At 47.6% G+C, this 25418-nt stretch overlaps 1 protein-coding gene across 1 annotated transcript; it reads left to right on the top strand.

Moving 5' to 3' along the window:
* Positions 1-14365: 14365 nt before the first annotated feature.
* LOC140582735 (uncharacterized) lies at positions 14366-21917 on the top strand. Its single transcript, XM_072707048.1, has 13 exons — positions 14366-14373; positions 18347-18378; positions 18505-18729; positions 18836-19006; positions 19156-19303; positions 19407-19564; positions 19660-19803; positions 19893-20115; positions 20233-20346; positions 20457-20602; positions 20698-20886; positions 20991-21214; positions 21301-21917. The coding sequence occupies exons 2-13, from the start codon at positions 18365-18367 to the stop codon at positions 21915-21917; spliced, it is 2373 nt and encodes a 790-aa protein (XP_072563149.1). The 5' UTR covers positions 14366-14373; positions 18347-18364.
* The last annotated feature ends 3501 nt before the right edge of the window (positions 21918-25418 follow it).

Raw genomic sequence — 25418 nt, 5'->3', positions numbered from 1 at the left:
GCATCACAGGCCTCTGATGCCGGAGAGCTCCCTCCGACCCCTCCACCGACACCGGCCTCTGTTCCTGGAGAGGTCCCTCCGACCCCTGAGATCTGCACGCTTCTCTCCAGACCGGCTTTGTGCATAGGGATGCTCAGCTGCATAAAAGCCATGATAGTGGGCCTTTTAGCCTCAGTCATCAGGAAGCATCAACAGAAAAACTGCTACGGCTGCGAGGTGGATCATCCCAGTCAAAGACAGCACCCTTGCCTGTTTCCCGCCGGCAGGAATTACTTTTACATACACTTTGACTCTGTGCTGAGTGACCTGTGGACCAGCCGGCTGACACCCGCCTTGATTCACGTTCTGACGACCCTGGGCATCCAAGCTTCCATCGGCAGGTTGGAGGGGACCGTGGAAGCTATCCTGTATGATCTACGCGAGGCCCGCGACGGAATGCTGGAAATCACTCGCCTGGAACAGGATCTGTTTGAACAGACCCCCGCGCTTAAGCAGATCCTGGAAGAAGAGTTTCTGAGTCGTTGGGAGGCCCAAGACTAAAACAAAACGCAATTTGTAATGGGGAACGGTATCGGCAGCGTTTTACGGCGGTTTATGTTAAATGTTTTTTTAGAAAAAGTTAGCCCACTGTTGTTGCATGCTATCGATAAAAAGAAAAGCGATTGTCGGGATGATTATACTTGTTGCTGCTTTCATAGACTGATATTTGAGATTGCTCAAGTCGGAGAACATTATCAGCGGGCAGTGGTGTAAAGTACTTGAGTAAATGGACTTCGTTACTGTACTTAAGTATTTTTTTGGCTACTTTGTACTTGTACTGAGTATCAAAAATATAAGCAACTTTTACTCTCTACTCCACTACATTTGTGACTGAATATATGTACTCTTTACTCCACTACATTTGAACGGACGCTTACCGTTACTCGCTACATTGTGATTGCGTGCGACAAGTCAGGATCTTTATCTACCACGGCTAATTTCTTCAAGTATGTCTGGCTGCAGCCTGCAGGAGGGCGGGGTTGGACATCCAACCCCGCCCACATCCAACCCGGCCCATTCGTACCGCGAAAGCCACGCCCTTGTCCAACACGTCTTAAAGCGGAAGCCAACGCGAACTCGCAGAACGGAATCGTTGTAGTACCTGTTATGTCATTAAGTTAAAAATCTTTAGTATCCCAGTGTAATAACAGTGCTATCTATTATTTATTATTTTGTTTGTTAATGTTTCTGCTAGACACACTATTGACTGTCAATTACTGCACAAAGATTTTACTGTGGGACCCGCATGGTTGTTTGTGGTTGTTTTGCTGCTGGTTAACCGTTTCCATCAGTTAGCTGACTATCTAGCCGACTCACTACCAAAACTATGGTAACTAGGTAAAGACCTTCTTGCTGATAATATAGCTTCCATGTAGTTAACAAGACTTGACACTTAAAGACTTTGTGCGTCATCAGATATTACTGTCTGCTCAAACGACTGTTCAGCTTGCTTCCTATGGGTTACTAGTTATTAGCTAGTTAGCAAAGCCACTGTGGTAGCATCCATTAAGGCTGTGCGATATAGCAAAAATATTTTTATCATGATCATATCAAACGATATTGATAATTATCATGGTGTAATTCAAGTCATTATTTTATTACTAGGAGTGCTCCATTTTTGCTTGAAATACCCTTAAGAATTGCCCTTAAGAATTGCCCTTAAGACACCATTAAAGTCAGCTCTGAATTAGTTTTTTTATTAGTTTTTTTATTGTTTTACCTTTTTTTTGAACATTTGAGTTTTACATTGTATGCCCTTGTAATAACGTTTTTAAAACTATATTTTTCACAAAATGTGTACCCTTGTATTAGCGTTTTTAAACTATATCTTTCACAAAGAAAATGTATACCAGCATTTTGAAAATGTATCTTTCACTAAAATGTATGCCCTTGCAATAAAATTGAGTTGAACAACATTGCAATAGTCTTTGTATATACATGTTCAGCAGGGTGGCCGAGTGGTTAAGGCGTTGGACTTAAGATCCAATGGATCTTAAACATTCACCCCAGCTAAAACTCTTTTCTAAACTCTACACATATGGGGAAAAAAACACACAATTTCATTAATGTGTTCACTCACCCCCCTCCCCAGACAGCTATAAAACGCCGCATCCCTGCTCTCACCCCCCACACTCTCGCTGTGTGAAAAGCATGTCTGTTGCCAAGACTACAGCTCGTGTCTTGAGCCGTTCGTACTATGACCCCAGCCAGCCGGGGTCATACGGGGGTGTCTCCAGACTGCAGAGAGCCGTGGAGGATGATACTGGGAAAAAAGTGGCTACCGATGATATCAGAGAGTGGCTGTCTATGCAAGACAGTTATACTTTACATAAGCCGGCTAAAAAGAATTTCCCCAGGAACAGAGTGTTTGTACCGAGAGCCATGTATCAGTGGCAGGCCGATTTATGCGACATGCAAGGGCTGGCCACGTACAACGACGGGTTAAAATACCTCCTTACGGTGATTGATGTTTTTTCTAAAAAGGCCTACGCGCGTGCCATAAGAAACAAGACGGGGGTGGTCGTAACGGAGGCCTTTGATTCTATTTTAACTGAGGGGGGTGTGCCCCTCAAGTTACAGACGGATGCCGGTAAGGAGTTTTTAAATGGGACTTTTCAGAAACTTTTAAAAAGTCATAAAATCACCCATTTCACCACGGGTAGTGAACTTAAAGCTTCAGTCGTAGAGAGATTTAACCGAACGTTAAAAGAGAGGATGTACAGGTACTTTACGGCTAAAAACACTCGACAATACGTGGATGTGTTGGACGATCTAATAAAGGGGTACAACCAGTCATTTCACAGCGCTATTAAAATGAAACCTTTCGAGGTCACGACCGATAATGCTCATCTAGTATTTGATAATCTATACGGTCCTCTGAAGAAGAAGAAAAGCAGACGGCCACGTTTTAAGTTTAACATAGGGGACACTGTGAGAGTCTCCAAGCACAGTCAGATATTTGACAAAAAGTACGAGCAGACATTTACTGACGAGTACTTTGTCATATGCGAACGTGTACCCAGATCCCCGCCGGTGTATAAATTGAGGGACGTGCGCGGTGAAATACTCAAAGGGACATTCTATGAAGCTGAGCTGCAGAAAGTCAAAATATCTCCGAAACGCGCGTTCAAGGTCGAGAAGGTTATAGGCTCAAAGACCGACGAAAAGGGGAAAAAGTGGATTTTAGTACGTTGGCAGGGTTGGCCCTCGAGGTTTGATTCGTGGATACCGCGGTCGGACTTGATACGGATTTAATTTTTTATTTTTAAAAAGAAAAGGGGAAAAAATGGAGGATCGCCCCTCTTTTTACCTCACGCTACCGTCAAACTCTTGTCTCTCCATCTTCCCCGATAACCAGAGTTCGGATTACACCGTGATGCTCTCGCGACCTATAGAGCTACGGGGGCCTTACGAAGTAGGACTGGCTGAAATCATGTATTGTTACACGTGGCGAAATATTACACACCCCGAAAATACTTTTGAATTGCGGGATACGGAGGTGCAGGCAAGAAGAGACGCCGATCCTCTAGTGGATTTGCCTTACCTGTACCCTCGGAAAATTAAAGTCGGATATTATGAATCCGTTTCACAGATTGTGTCAGAAATCAACGCTTCGTTAAAAAAATTAGGTACGGAAGTTTTCTTTGCATACAACGAGATTAAGCAAAGGGTTAATATAACCGGAAATCAGAAATACAAGATCAAATTTAAACCTACTTTGGCCTACATGCTGGGCTTTGAGCCGGGTGGCTGGTATAACGTAGGAGGTACCATGCCAACCTCACCCTACCCGTCCGACATTCACGCGGGATTCTATAATATGTACGTCTACTGTAACATCGTGGATCCGCAGCACGTGGGGGAATTTGTAGTGCCGCTCCTGAGAACCGTTAAAATAGACGGTGGGTTCGGCGACGTAGTCACTTTGCCGTTCCACAAGCTGCACTACGTACCGGTGAACAAGCAGAGCCTCCAGAATTTGCATATTGAGATAAAGAACGATCAGAATACTCTGATTAATTTCTCCTACGGAAAAACGATCGTCAAGCTGCACTTTCGCCCAGTGCCAAAGATCCCCGTTTAAAAAAAAAAAGAGAGAAAGCGGAGGGGGTGGGAGAGCATGGCGTACCACAATTCGCAGAGATTTATTCAGTATTACACCAGTCAGGCGGGACATGGGCTCCCCGGTTTTGCGGGGAGCCCGTGATGTACGGGCGTGGGTTGGGCTCCATGCTCAGTAGGGCTTTTAGATTCGTTTTACCCTTTCTTAAGCGTGGAGTTGATTTAGCGAAACCTCATTTGAAATCGGCGGCCAAAGGAATAGCTTCGGATCTCGCCAGCTCTGTAATCAGCGGCCGTTTTACAAACACCGGTGACCCCAAGCAGGAAGGCTCTGGTCTGCTGTTGCTATCTCAGAGGGGTAGGAAGAGAGCCCCAGCGCCTTTACCCAGGCAGCACGGTCATAAAAAAAAACCTCGCAGCAGCAGAGCTGTCAGGATTCCCAAGTCTCGACCTTCAAAGAGAAACAGGAAACCCCCCGGGGACATATTTTAAGAAAAGAGCATAAGGAAGAATGGCTCTAGCTCACCGCCTCTCGGCCGAATGCACCAAATCTGAGCTGGACCTGTTTGCGGCCCCTATGACGCAATTATCCATAGATCAGACCAATTATGTAGAAATCAACCCATTAAATTCCATTACCGATCAGGATGTTTTGGATTGCCTAATACCGGGGTCGGGTAATTTCTATCTGGACCTCAACTCTACACTGCTATATCTAAGGCTCAAGATCGTTAGGGCGGACGGCGCCCCCCTGGTTGACGCTGACCCCTGCGGTATTATACAGTACCCGCTAAACTGTATATTCTCTCAGCTGGACGTGAGTCTAAACGACGTCCTGATCAGTTCCTCATCGGCCACGCACCCCTATAGGTCATTCATAGAGACCCTGCTCAATTTTTCTACGGATACGCTAGAGAGTCAGTTTTCGGCAGGGCTCTGGTACAAAGACGGCGGAGCCGACTTGGATAGCGTGGACATCACCCCCCAGGGCCCTAACGTGGGGTTGCAGAAGCGAGCTTCCTTCTGTAGAAACTCTCGGGAATTCTCTCTGATAGGCCCTATACACGCTGATATTTTTTTCAGCGAACGAATGCTGTTAAACAATGTGGATATACGCTTAAAGTTTGTAAAGGCTAAAAGCGATTTTAGTCTCATGTGTAGAAATGACGCCGATTATGAGCTGAAAATACTGAGGGCCAGCCTGTTTGTGAAAAAAGTGGACGTCTCCCCGGCGGTGTCACTGGGTCACTCGGCCGCTCTCATGAAAGCAAACGCCCTGTACCCTATAAGCAGGGTAGTCGTTAAAAATTACACGCTGCCCGCGCAGTCGCGGGTCTGCCCGCAGGACAATCTTTTCCTGGGCAACTTACCACGCTACATCGTTTTGGGGATCGTGGACCACGCCGCGTTCGTGGGCACGCGAAACAGAAACCCATTCAGGTTTCAGCATTGTGACCTGGAATTTCTGAGTCTCTCTGTAAATGGTCGACACATACCCAGCAAACCGTTCCAGCCCGATTTTAATGCGAGGCAGTCGGTCAGAGAGTTTTACAACCTTTTCCTGGCTACAAACAGGCATTTAAGGGATTCGGCGCTATGCATTAACCGTGAGGATTTTGAAAACGGATACTCACTATTTGCTCTCAATCTCTCCCGAGACGACGAGCTGGACGGCGGTGCCCTGTCACCCGTCATCAGCGGCACGTGCCGTCTGGATTTAAGGTTCAGAGCCCCGCTACCTCGAACAATGAGTCTCATCGTCTACGCCTGCTTCGACACCGTGATTGAAATAAACTCCAAGAGACAGGTTTTGGTGGACTTTTAATCATGAACACTCACCAGCTGGAATGCCTTTTACGACCCCTGCTGGGGGATGCTTTTGGAGGTGTGTGGCCTAGCGATTTATTACCCACCAGCGTACAGACGAGGCCCACTTTTCTGGTCGCAAACACGCACGACAGCAATAGAGAGGGTGAACACTGGATCGGGATAATTTTGGAGCCCCAAGAGGGGAAAGCCTCCTTCTTTGATTCTTACGGTTATCCCCCCGATTCCCCTTACTACCCTAAAAGTTTTATGCGCTTCTTGGGGAGGCACGCTAGCGAAATAAGGTATAATACGCGTCAAGTTCAACACGACTTTTCCTCCACGTGCGGGGCCCACGTCTCCTTTTTCCTCTACCAGCGCTTCAAGGGACTTTCATTTCAAGAGACTATGATGCTGTACTCTGATGACTTGAGGAAAAACGACGCTCTAGTATCCAAGTTTATCAAGAAATATTCAAACTGTATTAGCCGTGTTAATGCCGATAAACTTTCAAAGCCGCAAAATGTATGTTCCTTAAAACTATTTAAAGATTGTTATAGTTGTTAGATTATTTGTCGGGAAAAAAAAAAAACACAGTGACACCATTTATTCAATAAAATCAACATTTTATTAACCATCTTTTTTCGTTGTTACAGGCGTCTTTTTTTCACACGCATAAAACACTTAATCGCTGTAATCTATCCACGGAGAATAAGGGGTACCCTTTAAAGGCCATAAACGATATTCAGGGGAGGAATCACGTGGCGTGTGAGGGGTACCCACAAGCGGAGAGTCGTCCGTACTAAATTTTGCACGTCTCTTGCGCTTCTTTTTCACAGGAGGGGGCGAGGAGGGTGGCGGGGGACCCCTCGCCGTGGCGTTTCCAGCGCCGTAATCTTTAAGATGGCTTAGGGCTTTCCTAGCTTGAATGTTACCGACGGTCGTGAGGGGGATGTTTAATTCGGATATTACGTTTAAAAAGGGTTCCCAGCCTTTAGGATATCCGACGGCCTGGGATTTCGGCTGGGATAAAGTTTTCATCAAATCCAAAATATGGGAACCTTTAATGGGTCTATCTCTGATGATGAGTTCACCCGACTGGATCCAACGTACTGCCCCGTCGGAATCGAGCAGTTTCTGCATGATGTACCCCACGTTCTTTCTAGCCCTGGGCGCCACTTGCTGGACAACTTCCTGTACAGATTTGTCCCTAGTCGCGCCGCCGGGCTGTCTCTCCTCCTCCTCCTCCTCCCCCGGCACATCTCTCTTTTCCTCATCCGTTTTTTCTTTCCGCTCGGTAAGGATAATTTCTCGCCCCTGATTTTCCTCTTTTCGGACTAAATTCAGATACCTCTGTAGCAATTGGTTGTATCTCTTTACTTTTTCGTGCGAGTTCATACCCGGCTGATTTAATAAACCGTGCATCTGGGTTTCAAGTTCACCCAGGGCCGATTCCCCGATGGTGGTATGCGGGGTCGCCCTCTGGGTCAGCATACGGAGTTGTTGGGGGCTCAACAGGAACATTTTTTTTACCTCGCTCATGCCGGTGGTGGAAAAAACACACAAAAGCTAGTTAGCCGTCTTACTGGTGAACAGGCTTGTGATGAATGGCAGAGCCACTGACAGCAGCGGTAACAAAAATCCTCCTTTCTGAAGCACGGCCTTGCGTTTCCTCGCGACGCTGTTTTTCTTACAGGCGAAAAGCTTAATCAGCCTTTTCTGCTTCTTAAGCTTGTTAAATTGAGCTACGGATAAAGGTATACGGCCTCTTATTAGATTGAGACAGATTTCGGAGAGAGCCAAAATTATGTTATTAGATGGGTCCGAAAGAATCTTTTTACGTTTCACCCCCCTCATCCTCTGTAAAACTTTAAGGGTCGGCAGTTGTTTCCTGAGATGCTCGGACATGGCTCAGTAATGTTAAATCAATCAATCAATGGCTCGCTGGTAGAAAGAGGACGGGAAGCGTCCCCGGTAATAAACCGGTCCTGAGTCGGAACTCTTCTGGTCACGTGGCTCTTAAATCGACCAATAAATACCCGTGTGCGGGTCGAGTGGCCTCTTCATAGGCATCTAGAAAAAACTTTTTCTGCCAAGGAAACATTTGCTGAGCTAAAACTTTGATTTGCATTCTGTCCCGCACATTCTTAAACAGACAATAATAAGTAGTATTTAGGCCTATAGTCCTACTGTACTTGCCCTGGTGAAATACGTTCTGCACTAGGTATATGACCGAGATTTGACGGTGATGTCTGAATCTCGTGAACGCTTCTGCCACGAGTTTATTTTCGGACGCGCTGTCCATCAAATCATCGATGATTATCAAGGAGCCGGAGGGGAAACGCTCCTCATCTTCCCAGCTTTTAGGCAGCCCTTGTATAAATTCAATTTCGCTGATCCGATCACGCAATTCATCATAAAGCGGCTGATGGGAAGCGTAACACCACACAATTTTTTTAACGGGTCCCCCTATGAAACAGTGACTCTGATTTAACAGCAATTCTTTAGTAAAATAGGTTTTCCCCGAAGAACTCGCCCCGGCGATTATCGCCGTAAACGGCAATTCTAAACGGTGATCAAAGTCGACCTCTCTCACGCCGCTACCCATCATCTTCCAAAAAAAACACTGATGAGACGGTAAACACTACCCTATTGTTTTAAATCCTTTCCACACATACACACAGACACACACACAGACACACACACACACACAAACCCAAAATGCGTGTATAAAAGTTTTTATAAAATCTTGTGATAAATGTACAAAACATTTTCGTACACAAGTTACATTTTAAAACAAATGTACATCTTTGAAAAAAACTTTCACTTTAAAACATCTTACTTTCATGATACATTTTTAAAAAAACATCTTTGGAAAAACTTTCATTTTAAAAAACAAATGTACATCTTACTTTCATGATACATTTTAAAAAACTTTCATTTTAAAAAACAAATGTACATCTTACTTAAAAAACAAATGAACATCTTACTTTGAAAAAACTTTCATTTTAAAAAACATCTTACTATGAACATTTTAAAAAAAACATCTTTGGAAAAACTTTTCATTTTAAAACATCATACTATGAACATTTTTCATTTTAAAACAAATGAACATCTTTGGAAAAACTTTTCATTTTAAAACATCTTTGAACGTTTTTACATTTCAGTAACCAAAAGGCAGAGTTTCCCCGCTAGTCAACAATCTGCGTTTGTCGTAGACGACCCTGACCTTTTTGTCTAGAGGCCTATTAAACAGGCGAAAACTTTTCATGTCGCGTTCGATTTTGTTGTAGTGCGTCATTATAGGGGGATCATTCCTACATCCACCGATGTAGTTTTCAATCAATCCGATCATACTGTCAAGGTTTACCTTTTGACAGGTTTCATAATTTAGAGTTATACCCTTACATTTCAACTGTGTTTTCCCGTTGTTGAGTCGGTAACAGTAACTTTTTGGCCCCAGCGCACCCCACGAAGCAATGTATTCGTCGGGGGCTAATTCGGACGTGAGCTCCCCCAGGTAATTGCCTAAGGCCGGCTCATATTCACCCGGCCTGCTTATGTACACGATGCTGTCTGTGTCGTGATACAGCACCCTACGCCCCAATTTTTCCAGTTCTTTGTAAAGCGTCAGCCGCCCCCACATGGTAGTTTGGCACGCTATGAATATGTTGGTCTTTCCCGGCGGCACTTTGTAGGAAGACCTGTATCGCCAGCGGATGAGGGCGACCTCGTCGTTGACAAACGCGAAGCTGGAAATCTCGTACAGCTCCGAGCATAAAAAATTTAAAAACTCCCCCGGGTCAGACACTATACATGTCTGGAGCATGTTGTTCCTCTGCGCCAGTTTACCCCACAGAGAGTTAAGCAGAAGCTTGGCCACCTGCCTCTTGCCCCCGTTAGACACTATCTTATCGGGCTCCAATTGGATCTCCTCACGCTCGAGATAGTTTTTAATGTAGTCCCTGCGACCCGCGTCATCGGTCGCGTCGTCGGGGTAGCCCGAAGCCTGCTGCTTCACTTTGAGAAAGGTTTCAATGTATTCTCTAAACAGGTCGCCGCTGGTCTGGGGAAAATGCCACACTTCGTGCACCTTCACGACAGTATAGCCCCTGTCTAAAGCCAGATTGAGCTCAGCAGAGACCCACACGCCGGTCAGCGCACGCTCTGCGTCAGAATGGGGGCATGCCCCCTCTTGCCTGTTGTCGATCGCGCACGTCCTGCACAGTGTAAACACGAGTTTCCCATTTGGCAGTCTGCTGGGTAGGACGGGGAAAAACAGCTCGCACGGGGTGTTCACAGTGGCTTTGATCAGGCCAAAGTATTCATTCAGAGGTTTAAAATTTGAATGAATGATTTCCGGGTGCCCCACGGGGAATTCACATTTAGCCAGAGTGTACGGATACAGCGACGTGAAATCCACGTAGCGGACGCGCTCTTGCCCCGTGACGTCGTAACGCAGGCGAATCGCCGACGTCCGACCCCCAAACAGCGCTTCTCGCGGCCTAAGGGGGTCAGGGGGCTGAAAGTCTGACAGGAAACTCTGCACTTGTGGGTCGTGAGTTTTAGCGTGAGTCCATTCGTGTTCCCAGATGGATTCTACGTTCATATTAAACTCTTGGCGCAACACCTCGAGTTTTTCCCTTGTTTTAACGTACAGGGCACCGAAGCTCTCGCGGGTCAGGGGGCAGACATCGTGTTCATTGTTGCACTTAGGACAGCCGTGAAACTGGCAGCCTAGAAACTCGAAAGCCCATTTCTCTCCCTCTATCTCAGCGTATCCGTCTAGGTGAAAGCGCCCCACGCGCACTTCACCCCCGCGTAGCGCGTGTCGAATTTCTATGCCGCGCGTGCGGCCCACGAATTCCAGCCACTGGATCGAGACGTTGGAATAACTTTTGTATTGCCTCCTGTAATCCCAGACGTCCGGGATCGCGATCGTATCTCTGGGCAGGAAATTTGTCCTGTAAACCAGCATCGCGGCCGAAGCGATGGTCGCCGTGGAGAAGGGGTCGCAACCCGTGAGCGTTTCAAACTCCCGCAGGAAGTGCAAGCAGCCCTCTCTCAGAATCTCCACGTCGTTCTTACAGTAAGCGATCAGCTCTTTGTGAAAATTAAAGGTCTGGTGCTTTACACCGTCGTACCATCGATAAAACTTGTTGCGTTCTTTGCCGGGCATTTGATCGGGCCCATACTGATCAGGAGGGGGGTAGGGGCCCACGTAACTAAACTTTTCCATGTCTGTGAAATGATGCGGAAAATAGCCTTTTCGCACCTGAGTCGAGCACCCCATTGCATCGGGGATTTTTCTCAACGGCATGCTTAGAAAGCAGTGACTGTCGATGTACCTTTGCGCAAACACGCTGTCCAGGATGAGAATGATTTTATTCCCCTGTGACACCACACGCGGTTCCACTCCTTCCTTCACCATAGCGTTCAGTATTATGTAATTATCGAACGCCTTTCCATAGTGACTAATGAAACACGTCCCTGTATAGTAGGGCGTCCTGAAATGTCTGAGAAAGTGCAGCGCGCAGTCTGGCCCCTCGGCGGTCATTGTCTCATTCTGATCGGAGATGGCGCACACGTAAACCGGGATATGGGTACCCGAGCTCTGGGATGTTTCAAAGTCAAAAAACACATATTTGGGGGGCTTTTTACTGCCCTCGCCGCTTTGGGCGACCGATTTCCCTTTGTTAGATTTCTCTATTGGATTTAAATAGCAGAGATGTGGGGTGGATATGTCTGATTCTGCTGACTGCAACTTAGCGTCGCATATATTACATTTTTCTGTTTTACACGAGTGCGGTTTTGGGTTCTCGGGACTTTGGTAGTAGTTGAGCCCGCAAGCTTTGCATTTTTTGAACTTGTCACAGGGGCTAGCAATCTCCCCCCTAACGGGGCAGACCCTCGGCGTACGGTGACGCTCGAAGCACATGTTATTTAAGCATCTGAGATTACACCGCTCACACACTATCCCCGGTGTGATTTCACCTTCTCTACAATTAGTCTGACAGACGTTGCAAAATTTTTTGCAGCGATGAGAGTGAGGCGAGTCGTACCCTTTGAAACAGCTTGTGCAAACATAGCCGGCCCCTAAGAAGCCCTTGGCGCTTTTAATGCCGTAAAAATGCTGATTGTGTAAAAAGAAATACATCACCCGTCTACTGCCGGTAGGTGTGGCTGTCTGGTAAATTTGGAGATTGTTTGAATAAGGTTGTTGATAATACACCACTGCTTTGCAATCAATGATTTTCTCAAAATTGATTATGTCATTTAAACAGACAGCATGGTCGTGGGTGAAACCCGCTTTCTCCTGTAACTCCAGGCCGAGCTTTTCACCCTCGGCGTCAGTGAGGTTTCCGTGGAGCATATGCGCCAAGTTTATGGCGAAACACGCTCTGCTGTCGTTTTGTTTAATGATAAACATGTGTTTGGCTTTTTTAGAAATTATTTCTGAAGCTAACATGGTCTGTAGTTTACGTTTGTTTCCACCGCCGCCGCGTGGGATATTTATTACGTCTACTATTACTTCTAGGTTGGAATCGTTTAAAATCTCTTGATTAGACTGAACCAGGCGATCCAGCAGTTGTTGCAAGTCTGTCAGCTCCCCTTCCCCATACCGTACAATTTGCAACAGCTCGTCGTTTAAAAAGTCACCGCGCAGGGTGACCTGTATATAAGCTCCCCATGCGGCGTAAGGTATCGCCTCATTCACAATATTTTGAAACCCCTCGATTACATTTTCATAGTACTCTCGGAAATTGGCTTCGTTTCTAGGTTGCGGAATATTTAGAATCCGCCTAATCTGTACATTATTGAATCTGCGGCGATGCACGACCCCGTCAGGCTGGGGATCCACGTCACCAACACCACCGGCACCTTCCTGTTCAACATTTTCAAATTGTCCCAGTCCCAAGTCATTTTCAATCTCCTCAGCATCGAGAAGAAATTCTACGTCTGACAAGGCTTCCCACAATTCAGAATCCGCGGGGGACCACGCGACCTCGTCGTCGGGCAGCACCGCTTCTGCTTCAGAGCCCCTTTCATTTAACATGCTTATTAATGTCTCTAAGGACGGTAGGAAACAGGGCTCTTGGGCCCTGGATTCGCCAGACGCTGCGGGTGGCGAGTCGTGTTGATAAACCGCATCATTTTCATCATTATTAGTGTTGTTGATGATGTCTATTTCATTTAATAACGCTTCGGGTATAGGAGGGGTTTGCGAGTCGTGTTGATAAACCGCATCATTTTCATTATTACCGTTGTTGATGTTGTCCATTTCATTTAATAGTGCTTCGGGTATAGGAGGGGGTGTTGCTCCGTCCATACCTGCTGATTCAGGTCTTGCGTAGATTTTCTCTTGACCGGTCCGTGCCGTCTCTCTTGTACATAAAATAATAGAGAATACCTATTATTAGAATAAGTTATTTTTAATGAAATAAGTTATTTTTAATGAATAGCGTTTTTATCACACGTATAAAAGAAATAATATACTCACTATATGGAGTTTTCTAACCGCAGCGTCTCCCGTAGAGAAAAAAACAAACCCAAAATAGCTGAATCTCTAAAAATAAAATAATTATTTTAAGTTATTTTATTGTATGGTGTTTATCATAAAACACGCGTAAAAGAAATAATATACTCACTCTATGCAGGTCCCGTGTAGTTTTCTCTTTCCAGTAGGGCAAGGCCTTGATGATACTGGGTGTGGGGTACTTGTGTCTCTTTACCAAAGGAGGGAAACCCTGCTCGGCATACTAAAAATATCTGCGGTTGGTTACTTTTTAGGATTTATTTAAGGAGAAATATACGTCCTGTCAAGTTTTATCTGTTGTCTATTTCGATGTACGTTTTAACTGCGCAGACGGTATGGGGGGAGTCGGGGGGAAAAGACAAAATTTACTGAAATACAAAATGTCCAACTTGATGTGTGGCGGGGAGTCGGGGGAAAAGACAAAACTTCAAACAAAATTTACTGAAATACAAAATGTCAAACTTGATGTGTGGCCCAAATTACAGTTTGACCGGGATTTGACCTATCGGGATGTACATAGGTTGCATGAGGAAAAACACAAGGCCAAACTGCTACTGCTGCAGGGGGGTGTCGGCTTTCACGCACACACACACACACACACACACACACAAACTGCCGCTAAGCGTACATTGGAGGAGGATAGCGTCAGACCCAGACCCTCCTCCTCCTCTCATTCTTAGCTCCAACTTGTTCATTCTCACAGGGTTTCTTTCAGTCTCGAGCAGCACAACTCTCAGCTCTCCGGCATCGCTCTCTCCGAGTCCTTTGCGGATTATCCAAAGCCATGGGACCTTACCACGGTACCACACCAGACACAGCATCGCTCTCTCCGAGGCCTTTGCGCTATGCCCAAGTACACGCTCCGCTGGACCGACTGGGACCTTCCCAAGGTACCGCTCCACAGGCACCGTACGCTCACACTCCATCAGGTAACCGACCCACTCAGCCCCCGTCCTCAGCTCCGTCCTCGGCACCCTCGTAGCACGGGGCTATTCCCACAAAAACCCACTCATAAGCACACAATTCAAAATCCTCAAATAATTAAATAAATAATTAATAATAATTATAATAAATAAATAATTAATTAATAATAATAAATAAATAAATAAATAATAATAAAAAAAAACCTCTCCCAACCTCACTAGTCGTTGCTGGCTCACAGCCAGGTGACGTCACGCCCCAGACCCGCCCAGCCAGTGAACTTTTGACCCGTGACCTTTATGACCTTTGGGTCATAAATCTTTTTGAAAGAAGCGGTATTCTCCATCTCTCTAATGGGTCCTGAAAATCATGAATTAAATCTAATCTTAAGTAACACTTCCTTGACTGTTACATAACTGTTAATTGTTTTTTTTGTTTGTTTTTTTTTATCTGCAGTACTTCCAACAGGCATTTCCTGCTCTGCCCCGTGTCCAAGAAGACACAGGCACGCCTCTCGGTGCATCTGACTAAGGTGTGCATGAAGAGATCTTCGAAAGAAGCCATCCAAGAAGTAGTGGAGAAGGCAAAGCAGGATGCGCTTGAAGTTCTGCAGTGGGGCAGGGTGTTCAGCTACAGGCACCTGCGAGACATTATGGATGATGCTAATCCTATGAGCAGGTTGGTGGGAAAACTCTTCAGTCTTTTTTACACATCTCGCTTCGTTTCTTCAGTCTACCTGTTTTGCCTGTCCTGCCGGCGCTTGAACTGCCTGTTTTGCCTGTCCTGCCGGCGCTTGAACTGCCTGTTTTGCCTGTCTCGCCCGTCCTGCCGGCGCCTGAACGGCCTGAGGTGGCCACGGTTGCGCCCCATGCTGGCCGTGTGATGGCGGCGCCCACCGTGGCGCCCCCTCCTGGTCGCGTGCTGGCGGCGCCCGCCAAGGCGCCCCCTGCTGACCGGACACCCGAGGCGCCTGCCCAAGCGGCCCCTGCTGGTCGCACGCCCGCAGCTGCCTCCGCTCTGCCTGAGGTGCACGCCGCGGTTGCGCCCCCTGTTGGCCACGTGCTGGTGGTGCCTGCTGCGGCGCCCCCTGTTGGCCACGTGCTGGTGGTGCCTACAGCTGCATCTGAGGTCCCGGTGCCGCCTCCGCCTGCACCCAAGCCCACCGAGGCGCCCCCTGCTGGACTCATGCCCGCGGCCCTGCCTGTGGACACCTCTCCCGTCCTGCCCGCGGCCCTGCCTGTGGACACCTCTCCCGTCCTGCCCGCGGCCCTGCCTGAGGCCGCCGTTCCTGTCCTGTCTGCGGCCCCGCCTGAGGCCGCCGTTCCGGTCCTGCCCGCGGCCCCGCCTGCGGCCTCGCCCGCGGCTCTGGCTGCCTCGCCTGCGGCCTCGCCCGCGGCTCTGGCTGCCTCGCCTGCGGCCTCGCCCGCGGCTCTGGCTGCCTCGCCTGCGGCCACGCCCGCGGCTCTGGCTGCCCCGCCTGCGGCCACGCCCGCGGCTCTGACTGCCCCACCTGTTGCCTCATTAGAGGCCTTGACTCCCTCGCCCTTACCCCAGCAAGGCCGACGCCCCCCAGGACCCCGCCTGTCAGTGTCCCGTAAGGGACGGGGACACAGGCGTCGGGCCCGGGTCCCGCCCGCCCTGCCCCCTGGCGCGCCCGTTCGGCCCCTGGCTGTGGCTCGGTGGCTGCCTGCGGGTCCTGCGCCTCGGGGTCGGCGGTCGCCGCCGGGTCCCCCCCTGGATCCTCGGTGCCGGTCCTCGGTCCCGCCTCCGGCTCCTTGTCGGCCGCCTCCGGGCCCCCCTGCTCCGGCTTGGCGTCGGACGGCGCCTTCGCCGGCTCCGGCTGCGCCTCCGCCTGCCGCGGCTTCCCCCTCCTGCCTGCCTTCCCTGGTGTTCCCTCCTGCTCCCTCCGTGTCCCCTCCGTCACTCCCTCGTCCCGTTCCCTTGGCCCCTGGGTGGTCCCCTCCTGCTCCCTTCTCCCTCTCGCCTGCGGCCCCTCCGGCCGCTGCCCGTCGCCCGCCTGGGTTCCTTCGGGCGCCCTTTGTTCCTCCTCCGTTCCCTCCTGGCCCTTTCGTTCCGCCTGTCTTTGTTCCTGGTCCCTCTGTTCCTCCTCTGTGCGCTCCTGGCCCCTTCGTGTCGCCTGTGGGTGTCCCCTTTGTGTCCCCTTTTTCTCTCTGCCTGTCTGCGTTCCCCGTCCTCTGTCGCGTCCTGTCCTTCTTCTCGTCCTTGTTTCTGTTTTGTGTTTCGGTCCTGTTTCCCTGGTCTCGTTGATGGTTTTTGCTTTTTGTCTTTCAGGTCTTGTTCCCTCGTCCCGTCCGTCGCCGGTGGGCGCGCCTTTGGGGGGGGGTTATGTCACGCCCCGCTCCGTCCGCTCCCGATGTGTGCCACGCCCACCTCATTACCTCCTGTTTTGCCCTGATTGTTCTAACCTGTGGCTTGTTGTCCGTGGCTTGTCTAGTGTATTTAGTCCTTGTCAGAGTCAGTTATCCCCAGATCAGTCATTGTGTAGTGTCCGTTGATGTCCGTGCTTGTACGTCTGCCTGCTATTAAACCCCGTTACCCTGACTACCTGGCTACGCTCGCCTGCTTCCTGCCTGCTCTACCCGCGAGCGTGACACTTATGTTCTTATGTAAATAGTTGGATTAAAAGTAGTTGCATTATTGTAATATTGTAACCCTGTGGGTTAGCAGACTTGGGACATGACTGAAATCCCTGCGGGTTTGTGAAATTGGGATTACATGAATGTCTGCATAAGCAGTATTGCTGAAACCTGAAAGGTGGCCCTAATATACTGAAGCTTTTAAATAAATAAATAACAAACCATCCCCTGGTGTAATACGGATGTGACTGGACTCATTATAAAACACAAATACTGAGCTTTAATTTCATATATAGTCTGCCTGTGTGGCCTTTCCCCGTTTCATTTTTTTTTCTTCTGCTTATTAGTTACTTTCAGTTATTTTTTAATTTATCCATAAATAAATAAATAACCCCTCCGGGCTGGCCGGGTTAAGCGCTCCTCGTGGCGGCGTGCGACCCCATCCAAGGTCCTCTGTGGTGGTTCGGATAGCAGCGGAAAATCACTTTTTTATACTTTTTTTTTCAACACCCGACATACCCTGCGAAAGGTACAGCGATTCTGAGCAACTTCCCCATTATGATCCTATTTAGATTTCCCCATTTTTACCCTGAAATTACAGAACCAAATTGCGCCCCCCACACCACACGCCTCGCTCTAATGCACACACGCGGTCGCAAGCCGGTCTTAAAGCACCAGCATCTGAAAACCCTGTGTGTTCTACGAATTTCACGTTGTTCTATTCGTACTGACAAGGGCAAACTGACATACAGTGATTACTAGTAGCAGCAGACTCAGTCTTTAATGTATCTCATTTTTTGATATATTGCTCTTACAATAGTGGGGCTATCCTCGTTTCTTGATAAAAATAAAATAAAATAAAGTTCTAAAGTATATGCACATTACTGCTTTTCTCCTATGCCCTTTTAAAAATTTAAACTGGGTTTTTCTGTGCATAAAATTGTGGTTGGTCTGTTCAACAATAAATTAAACTGAGCATTCCTTCTTTGTAAAAAGTATAATATCCCCAAACAGACCCCTTGTGTTGCTGGGTGTGAAGTGGTTGAGTGGTTGCACCTCCTGTATTGATTGCTCTCTGCCTCAATCACTTCACACCTATTATATGTTTTTAGTTGGGATTAGCTGGGGCTATCAAAATGCAAATAGAGACACAATAGATTTCAGTTTTTCTGTCTATATGTCAATGATTAGAAACAAGTCTTCAGTTTGAAGTACTGTTTTAATTGATACTGATATGGGCGGGTTTAGCTGGGGAATTCATCTGATTTTGGTGATGTCACTGGTTGGTACATGCTTAAATAGTCTGACCCCAAGACACAGGCTTCACAACTGTATCTTGTCTGTACAAGGCCAGTGACTGAATCTTTTTGCATTTCACTTTGAGAACTCCAAAGACAGAGACATGGCTTCTTCTGCGTAAGTACACTTTGGTCTGATGATGTAATTTTGTGTAATATTGGATGACTGCTATGCAAAATCTGTTTATCTGGTTATTACCCATTGGGAAAAAAAGTTTTAATAACCCTGATCTCTTTGTCGTAGTCTACCTGTCAAGAGGCACTTCCTCCTGTGCCCTTTCTGCAAGAAGACCCACTTCAGTCTCCCTGTCCACCTGAGGAGAGTGTGCATGCAGAAGGCATCGGAGCAGGAGATTTCAGCGGTTGTGGAAGCAGCAAAGATGGAGGCGATGGAGTTGCTGCGACACGGCCGGGTGTGGGAGTACGACTTCCTCAAGGCACTCGTGGGGGACGCTGATCCCATCAGCAGGTATGTGCTTCACTTCATTTTATTCCGTTGACTTCACAATTACTTAATTATCATTGATAAAATTTGTTACATTTATTCCAATTAAGTAAATCATTTTGTTTCCCAGGGTGAATAGGATGGTCCAGGAGCTACAGGCTAGAGGGAATTCTGTGCTGAACATTCCCCCTGCTGTGGCGGCACCTGCTGTGGAAGAACCTGCTGTTCCCTCAACAGCTGGATCATCTACAGCAAGTGATCCGGAGCCTGTGACCAGTTCTGAGGGAGATCTATACCAGTGGTAAGGGCCTGCTTTTAAATAACAACTGACAATATAAATTGTACAAATTGATGTTTCTGATATGATAGAGGTACATACATATAACTGTATCTAGTGTGTACGAAACAAACTTGCTCATTCTGATCGTCTCTCGCTGCCCGTCAATTCAGCCCCTCTGTGAAGGTGAAGATGTCCATGGTGAGGCGGAACATGGAGAAGAAAGGTCTCTACAAGAAACATTCGTTGGACCATCATCTGCTTAAGTCATTTGCCAATTATTTGGAAAATGATTTGGCAAACGAAAATTTCAAACAGGAGGTGAGGAGAATAATGATGCATTCATTTATATACACATGTGCATTGTGTGAGTTGTTGTTTATTATTTCTCTTGGCTTATAACAATACCATATAACAATTCCAGGTGGAGAACATGGCACGGTTTATGTATTTCATAAACCCATCCAAGCCCAGCTTGGAATTTGTCAAGAAGCACGAAGATACTCGGAAGTTCTTCTCTGAACTGTCTGCAGCGGGCCTGTCGAAGCAGACACATCAGAATTACTTAAAGAGCATCAAAAGGTCAGTGGTGGTTCACAGCAATTGATAAAAAAAATATGCATGCATCAAATTTCAACTCACTTCAACTCACTGAATTTGTTATTCTTTTTAAACAGGTTCCTGAAGTTTCATACGGGAGGGACCGACCTGTGCTTTCAGGACGAGGAGCTGCACAGGCACTGTGTGAATTTCATACAGTTTCTTTCGACAGTGCAAGCTGGCTTTTCCAAACAAGTCAGCAGGGAAACCACAAAGAAGAGGTTAGCACTTTCTTCTCTGCTGCTTATTGTGTCAATGTATCCATGTATATTGTTGAATTATGTCCTAACCTCTTCCGTTCTTTCATCAGATTTGAAATCCTGACCCGGGGCTGTGTGACACCAAGGCAGTGCCTAGCTGTCCTTGATGCTGCCAAGCCCGACTTCCTCAGGATCATCGGCAAGGTGACAGGACCGGAGGCCATTCCTGGCTGCGATCTCTCCAGACAAGAAAGACAGTTGATGTTGTACTTCTTGGAGGCTGTTTTGATCCTGAAGCACCAGCAGCGTCCTGGGGTGGTGGAGAATATGACCGTAAGTATACTTTCTAGCACAAGAGCCAATCCTTATGGCAGCAGAGTCGATTTTAAATTTTATTTTCATGCTTTTATCTCAAACATCTTGTCCCTTATTTGATTCTGTTTTTTGTAGGTGAATGAATGGGTGAGACGGACACGTGACGCAGCCTACGGTGGACACGTTGTGGTTGGGGTGACCAAGCACAAGACTGCGGCGGTCTTTGCATTGTCGCAGGAGGAGGAGATGGTAAGATAGCAACTGCTTTCAATTTATCCTAAGCTTGGGGAATTTTAAACGTGATTGAAATTGTAATTTTATTTGGTTGTTTGTTTACTTACTTGCTATTTTATTTACAGTGGTTCAACTTGTATTATACTGAGGTCAGACCTGCCATGTTGATTGGAAGACAGAGTGACCTTAGTAGTGAAGACAAGTTCTTCATCTCTTCCTCTGGCAACAGCATTTACAACTGCTCAAATGACCTGCGTCACCTGCATGAGAAGTAAGGACAGTTTACATACAGCTTTGTTTGCAAAAGTTTTCTTACATTCTTGTGGTGAAAGGTGATATGTCAACATCTGATATGTTTTGTTGCAGGTACAACCTCCCGAACATCACAAGTCAGATGGCCAGACGGGCATTTGGGACTGCCACCAAGGATATGTCAGATATGGCGGACTACCTCTCCCATAGCATGTCCACGGCAGAGAGACATTACCGGATGAGGGAGTCCAGAAATGTGATCCGGGCCCGCATGCTTCTCAGACACATTGCTGGTGAATCTGAGTAAGTAAAGTCCTTTCTTGTAACTTTCTGAACAATCTTGATGGATTAACAATTACTAATTCCGTCTACATACTTACGTTATTAAATTTCTTTCTTTGTTTTAGTTCTAGTCCGGATGAGCGAGCAGCTCAGACCTCAGGTTCCAGATTTCCAAAGATGGACGAGGTGGCTGCCTATGACCTATTCATGAGGTCATTTCCAGTGACCATCGATGGAACCTGCCCAGGGAAGTCGGCACGCACTGACCTCGTGGGGATTACCCATGAACGTCCGTGCTATGACCGCTGGCGCGCTGAGCAAAAGGCGCTTCGGATGCAGCATGTCATAGGTGAGTAAAGTTTCTATAACTTATTTCAAGCATCTAGATGCATCTAGACTAATGCATGTTCACTAATAATTTGGCTTTCTTCACAGAGCACTTCGGTCGACGTCTGCCAAAGGAGAGCAAGGTCCATGCCTGGATGGAGAAGCAGGGGTGGACTGTCAACCACCCAGATGTTCAGCTGCTGCTGAAGCAGTGGAAGCCTCCTGGTTCGGTGGACACGGCGATGGACTGCAGAGTGATCAGGAAGCTTGTCAGAAGTCAGAAGTGGAAGGGACTGACCATTGTGGAGACTGAAGAAAAGGGCAGAAGTGTGAAGACAAGAAGGAAGTTTGTCGCTGGTGAGGTAGTCTGTGACTACCATGGCAGGCAAGTCACGCGGCAGGAGGGTCTTCGCATCCTCAGTCACACCACGGAAGGACAGAGTGGACTTGTGTTCTTTTATCAGGACACGAAGGGGCTGGCCAAATGTATCGATGCCCGTGATGAGCGATGTCAGTGCCATCCGGGCAGAGATACATTTGGGAGGCTGATTGGTCACTCGGGTAAGCGGGCAAACCTCCGGCCAAGGCTTTACTCTTTGGACAACCGGGACATCCTGCTCTTCCTGGCATCGAGGGACATTGCCGTGGACGAGGAGCTTCGATTTGACTACGGGGTCAAGAAGAGATCCTTTGCTGGCGAGGGACTGGACCTGGACTGGATATGACAAATGCTATGATGCATGCGCAGGATCACGTAGTACAAGGCACAGGACTTCAGGTGATGTATTTCTAAAATAACATGATATTTAAAATGACTGGAGTATGTGTTCATAGTCTAATCTCTCTCTCTCCCCCTTTTTCTCTCATGCGCCAAATTTGGCTGGATCTTCAAGAACACTATTGCTGCAGCAACTGAACTTACCGTGGGACTAAAGAAAATTCATAAAGAAAATTCATAGTCCATTAAAATGTAATTATGTAATTCCATGTGAGTGATTTACTTTCTTGTATAAATTTCCATTGTTTTCCCTGTAAATTTTCCTACAATAAAGCAAGTGTACTATGCACAAACAAACAAAAAGCTCCCTGTTGCTTTTCTTGCTATTAAGGCTCTGCCCCCTTCCCGGACCAGGGGCCTGGCAGCCGCTGGCCGGATCTGGGACTTTGGGCGAAGCTCCCCTCTGAAATATATATATATATGAGAACCACACAACACACTTTGATTCTTACCAAACTAGCTGTTCCAGTATTGGAGGGATAGGGATGGAGACGTTGTCCGTCAGATCATCAGTGGCAGTGGGATCATGTGGAACGTCGGGCACATTATGCAACGGTGTCCCTGTTTTTATATATATACAAAAGACCCACTCCTGACATGGGGAGATAGTGATGAAAAATAAATATAGCTAAGGGAAAATATATAGATCGTATGAACCGAGATCTATATATATACAAATGACCCACTCCTGACATGGACTTTTTTATACTGTTAATATATATCTATATATAAGTATATATCAGTGTTTATATCAGCCTCCCTGGTAAGGTCTATTTGGGGGTTCTGGAGAGGAGGGTCCGCCGGATTGTCGAAACGCGGATTCAGGAGGAGCAGTGCGGTTTTCGCCCCGGCCGTGGGACAGTGGACCAGCTCTATACTCTCCGCAGGGTTCTGGAGGGTTCATGGGAGTTTGCCCAACCAGTCTACATGTGTTTTGTGGACTTGGAGAAGGCATTCGACCGTGTCCCTCGGGGAGTCCTGTGGGGGGTGCTCCGGGAGTATGGGGTGCCGGGCTTCCTTTTAAGGGCTGTTCGGTCCCTGTATGACCGGTGCCAGAGTCTGGTCCGCATGAGCGGCAATAAGTCGGACTTGTTTCCGGTGAGGGTTGGACTCCGTCAGGGCTGTCCTTTGTCACCGATTCTGTTCATAACTTTTATGGACAGAATTTCTAGGTGCATCCAGGGCGTTGAGGGTGTCCGGTTTGGTGACCTCAGGATTAGGTCTCTGCTTTTTGCAGATGATGTGGTCCTGTTGGCCTCATCGGACCGTGACCTTCGGCTCTCGCTGGGACAGTTCGCAGCTGAGTGTGAAGCGGCTGGGATGAGAATCAGCACCTCCAAATCCGAGACCATGGTCCTCAGCCGGAAAAGGGTAGAATGCTCTCTCCGGGTCGGGGATGGGATCCTTCCGCAAGTGGAGGAGTTTAAGTATCTCGGGGTCTTGTTCACGAGTGGGGGGACGATGGAGCGGGAGGTCGACAGGCGGATCGGTGCGGCATTCGCAGTGATGCGGGCGCTGCATCGGTCTGTCATGGTGAAGAAGGAGCTGAGCCAAAAGGCAAAGCTCTCGATTTACCAGTCGATCTACGTTCCTACCCTCACCTATGGTCACGAGCTGTAGGTAGTGACCAAAAGAACGAGATCGCGAGTGCAAGCGGCCGAAATGAGTTTCCTCCGCAGGGTGGCTGGGCTCTCCCTTAGAGATAGGGTGAGGAGCTCGGTCATTCGGGAGGGACTCAGAGTAGAGCCGCTGCTCCTCCGCATTGAGAGGAGTCAGATGAGGTGGCTCGGGCATCTGATTAGGATGCCTCCTGGGCGCCTCCCTGGTGAGGTGTTCCGGGCATGTCCCACTGGGAGGAGGCCCCGGGGAAGACCCAGGACACGCTGGAGGGACTATGTCTCTCGGCTGGCCTGGGAATGCCTCGGGATTCCCCCAGAGGAGCTGGAGGAAGTGGCCGGGGAGAGGGAAGTCTGGGTTTCCCTGCTGAGACTGCTGCCCCCGCGACCCGACCTCGGATAAGCGGGAGAAAATGGATGGATGGATGGATGGATGGAGATCCTTCTCCAAGTATGCGACGAAGCCCTTGTAGGAATTATTAGCTCAAATAAATTTTAATATTCTCCACCAATATGTTTGAATTAATTAAAGTTTCATTAATTATTATTTAATGCTGATTATTAATCAATTGTTATGCCGAATGGTCGGCTCCTCCAAACTCAATTGCGGTATCCCTGTGAGTCTGTTAATGTGAGACTTAAATGGGATTCACTAATTACCAGTATCGCTTAGTAACCTGGGTTAGAAGGCTCGTCCAGCGAGCTGCATCACCAGGTAATGTACACGATTGGTAGCGAAGCTCCCCTCACGGCCAATGAGAGAGAGTCTCGCGATGTTTCAGGCGAGTTTGAGGTTCAGAGCGTGTAGCAAGATCGCACAAAGGCAGGAACTTATTATGAGACACACAATGACGGAGGCTAAAGTTGTGTAAAAGACATGCATTTATTCCTAGCTAACACTACAACTGACATAAGACAGACATTACACCTAACACAAACAACAAACACGAAATAACGGAATAAAACAAACAATGTAATTATGAAAATGCAATGACCGGATTTAAATGAGTAACCTGAAATGGGAAATACTGTTCTGCAAAGCAAGCACAGTTTGTGGAAACACGACCCTAAAGTCTTATAGCAGGTTAACAGAACAGCTTAAGTTGTTAGAATGAAAGGAAGTTGGTTTACTTGGTTGAAGAGTGGGGGGGGGGGGGGGGGTCTTGGCAGTTGATGGCAGAGCTGCTGAGCTGATGGCACTCAGGAAGGCGTGGCATTTGGAGCAGTGGAGTGGAGTCCCTTTAGATTCTCCCTCCTGGTGAAGCTTTGTCTTGGGTGCTGTTCTCTGTTCAGCTGGGCCTTCACCGGAGGGCTTCTGTGGGCTTCTCTCCTCCCGGGCTGATGTTCTCCTTTGGGCTGGCGGTTATTCTCTGCGCTGCTTTGTTCTGAGGTCCAGGTTTTTATGGTCTAAAGTTCATGAATAGGGATGACCAGGAATTCGAATCCTGGCCCAATGGCTAGCCATCCATTTGGCGGGCTTTCGGAAGGGGGTCTGTATCAGTCCTTTAGGGATTTATGGCCCGACTGATTCTCCCTTTACTGATGATTTTCATTAAGCTGTTATAACTTTTGATACATCCACTTTTATGGTAATCACTGACCAGATTTGGAATCAGGGGTGATTAACAATCAGTTTGATACCAAACATGCCATACCAGCTTCACAGGTACATACCTCATGCCATCTGCATTAATTGATTAAACAATTAATTATTGTATCTATGTGACTGATTCACATCAGTATAGGATACAGGTGTTTTGGGTTGCACCTCAACAGATGTTACACTTTGTGCGGATATTACATCGAATATTCCTATTACAAACAGCACATCT

This window comes from Paramormyrops kingsleyae, chromosome 25 (assembly GCF_048594095.1).
Source record: "Paramormyrops kingsleyae isolate MSU_618 chromosome 25, PKINGS_0.4, whole genome shotgun sequence".
NCBI classification, from domain to species: domain Eukaryota; kingdom Metazoa; phylum Chordata; class Actinopteri; order Osteoglossiformes; family Mormyridae; genus Paramormyrops; species Paramormyrops kingsleyae.
The sequence above is the reverse complement of the archived record's forward strand: the minus strand, read 5'-3'. Positions and strand labels throughout refer to the sequence as shown.

Bases quoted from the DNA above. Each gene is read 5' to 3' on its own strand.
- LOC140582735 (XM_072707048.1), top strand. The intron at 18,730-18,835 runs GTATGTGCTTCA...TTTGTTTCCCAG, and splicing joins GACGCTGATCCCATCAGCAG to GGTGAATAGGATGGTCCAGG. The intron at 21,215-21,300 runs GTGAGTAAAGTT...CTTTCTTCACAG, and splicing joins TCGGATGCAGCATGTCATAG to AGCACTTCGGTCGACGTCTG.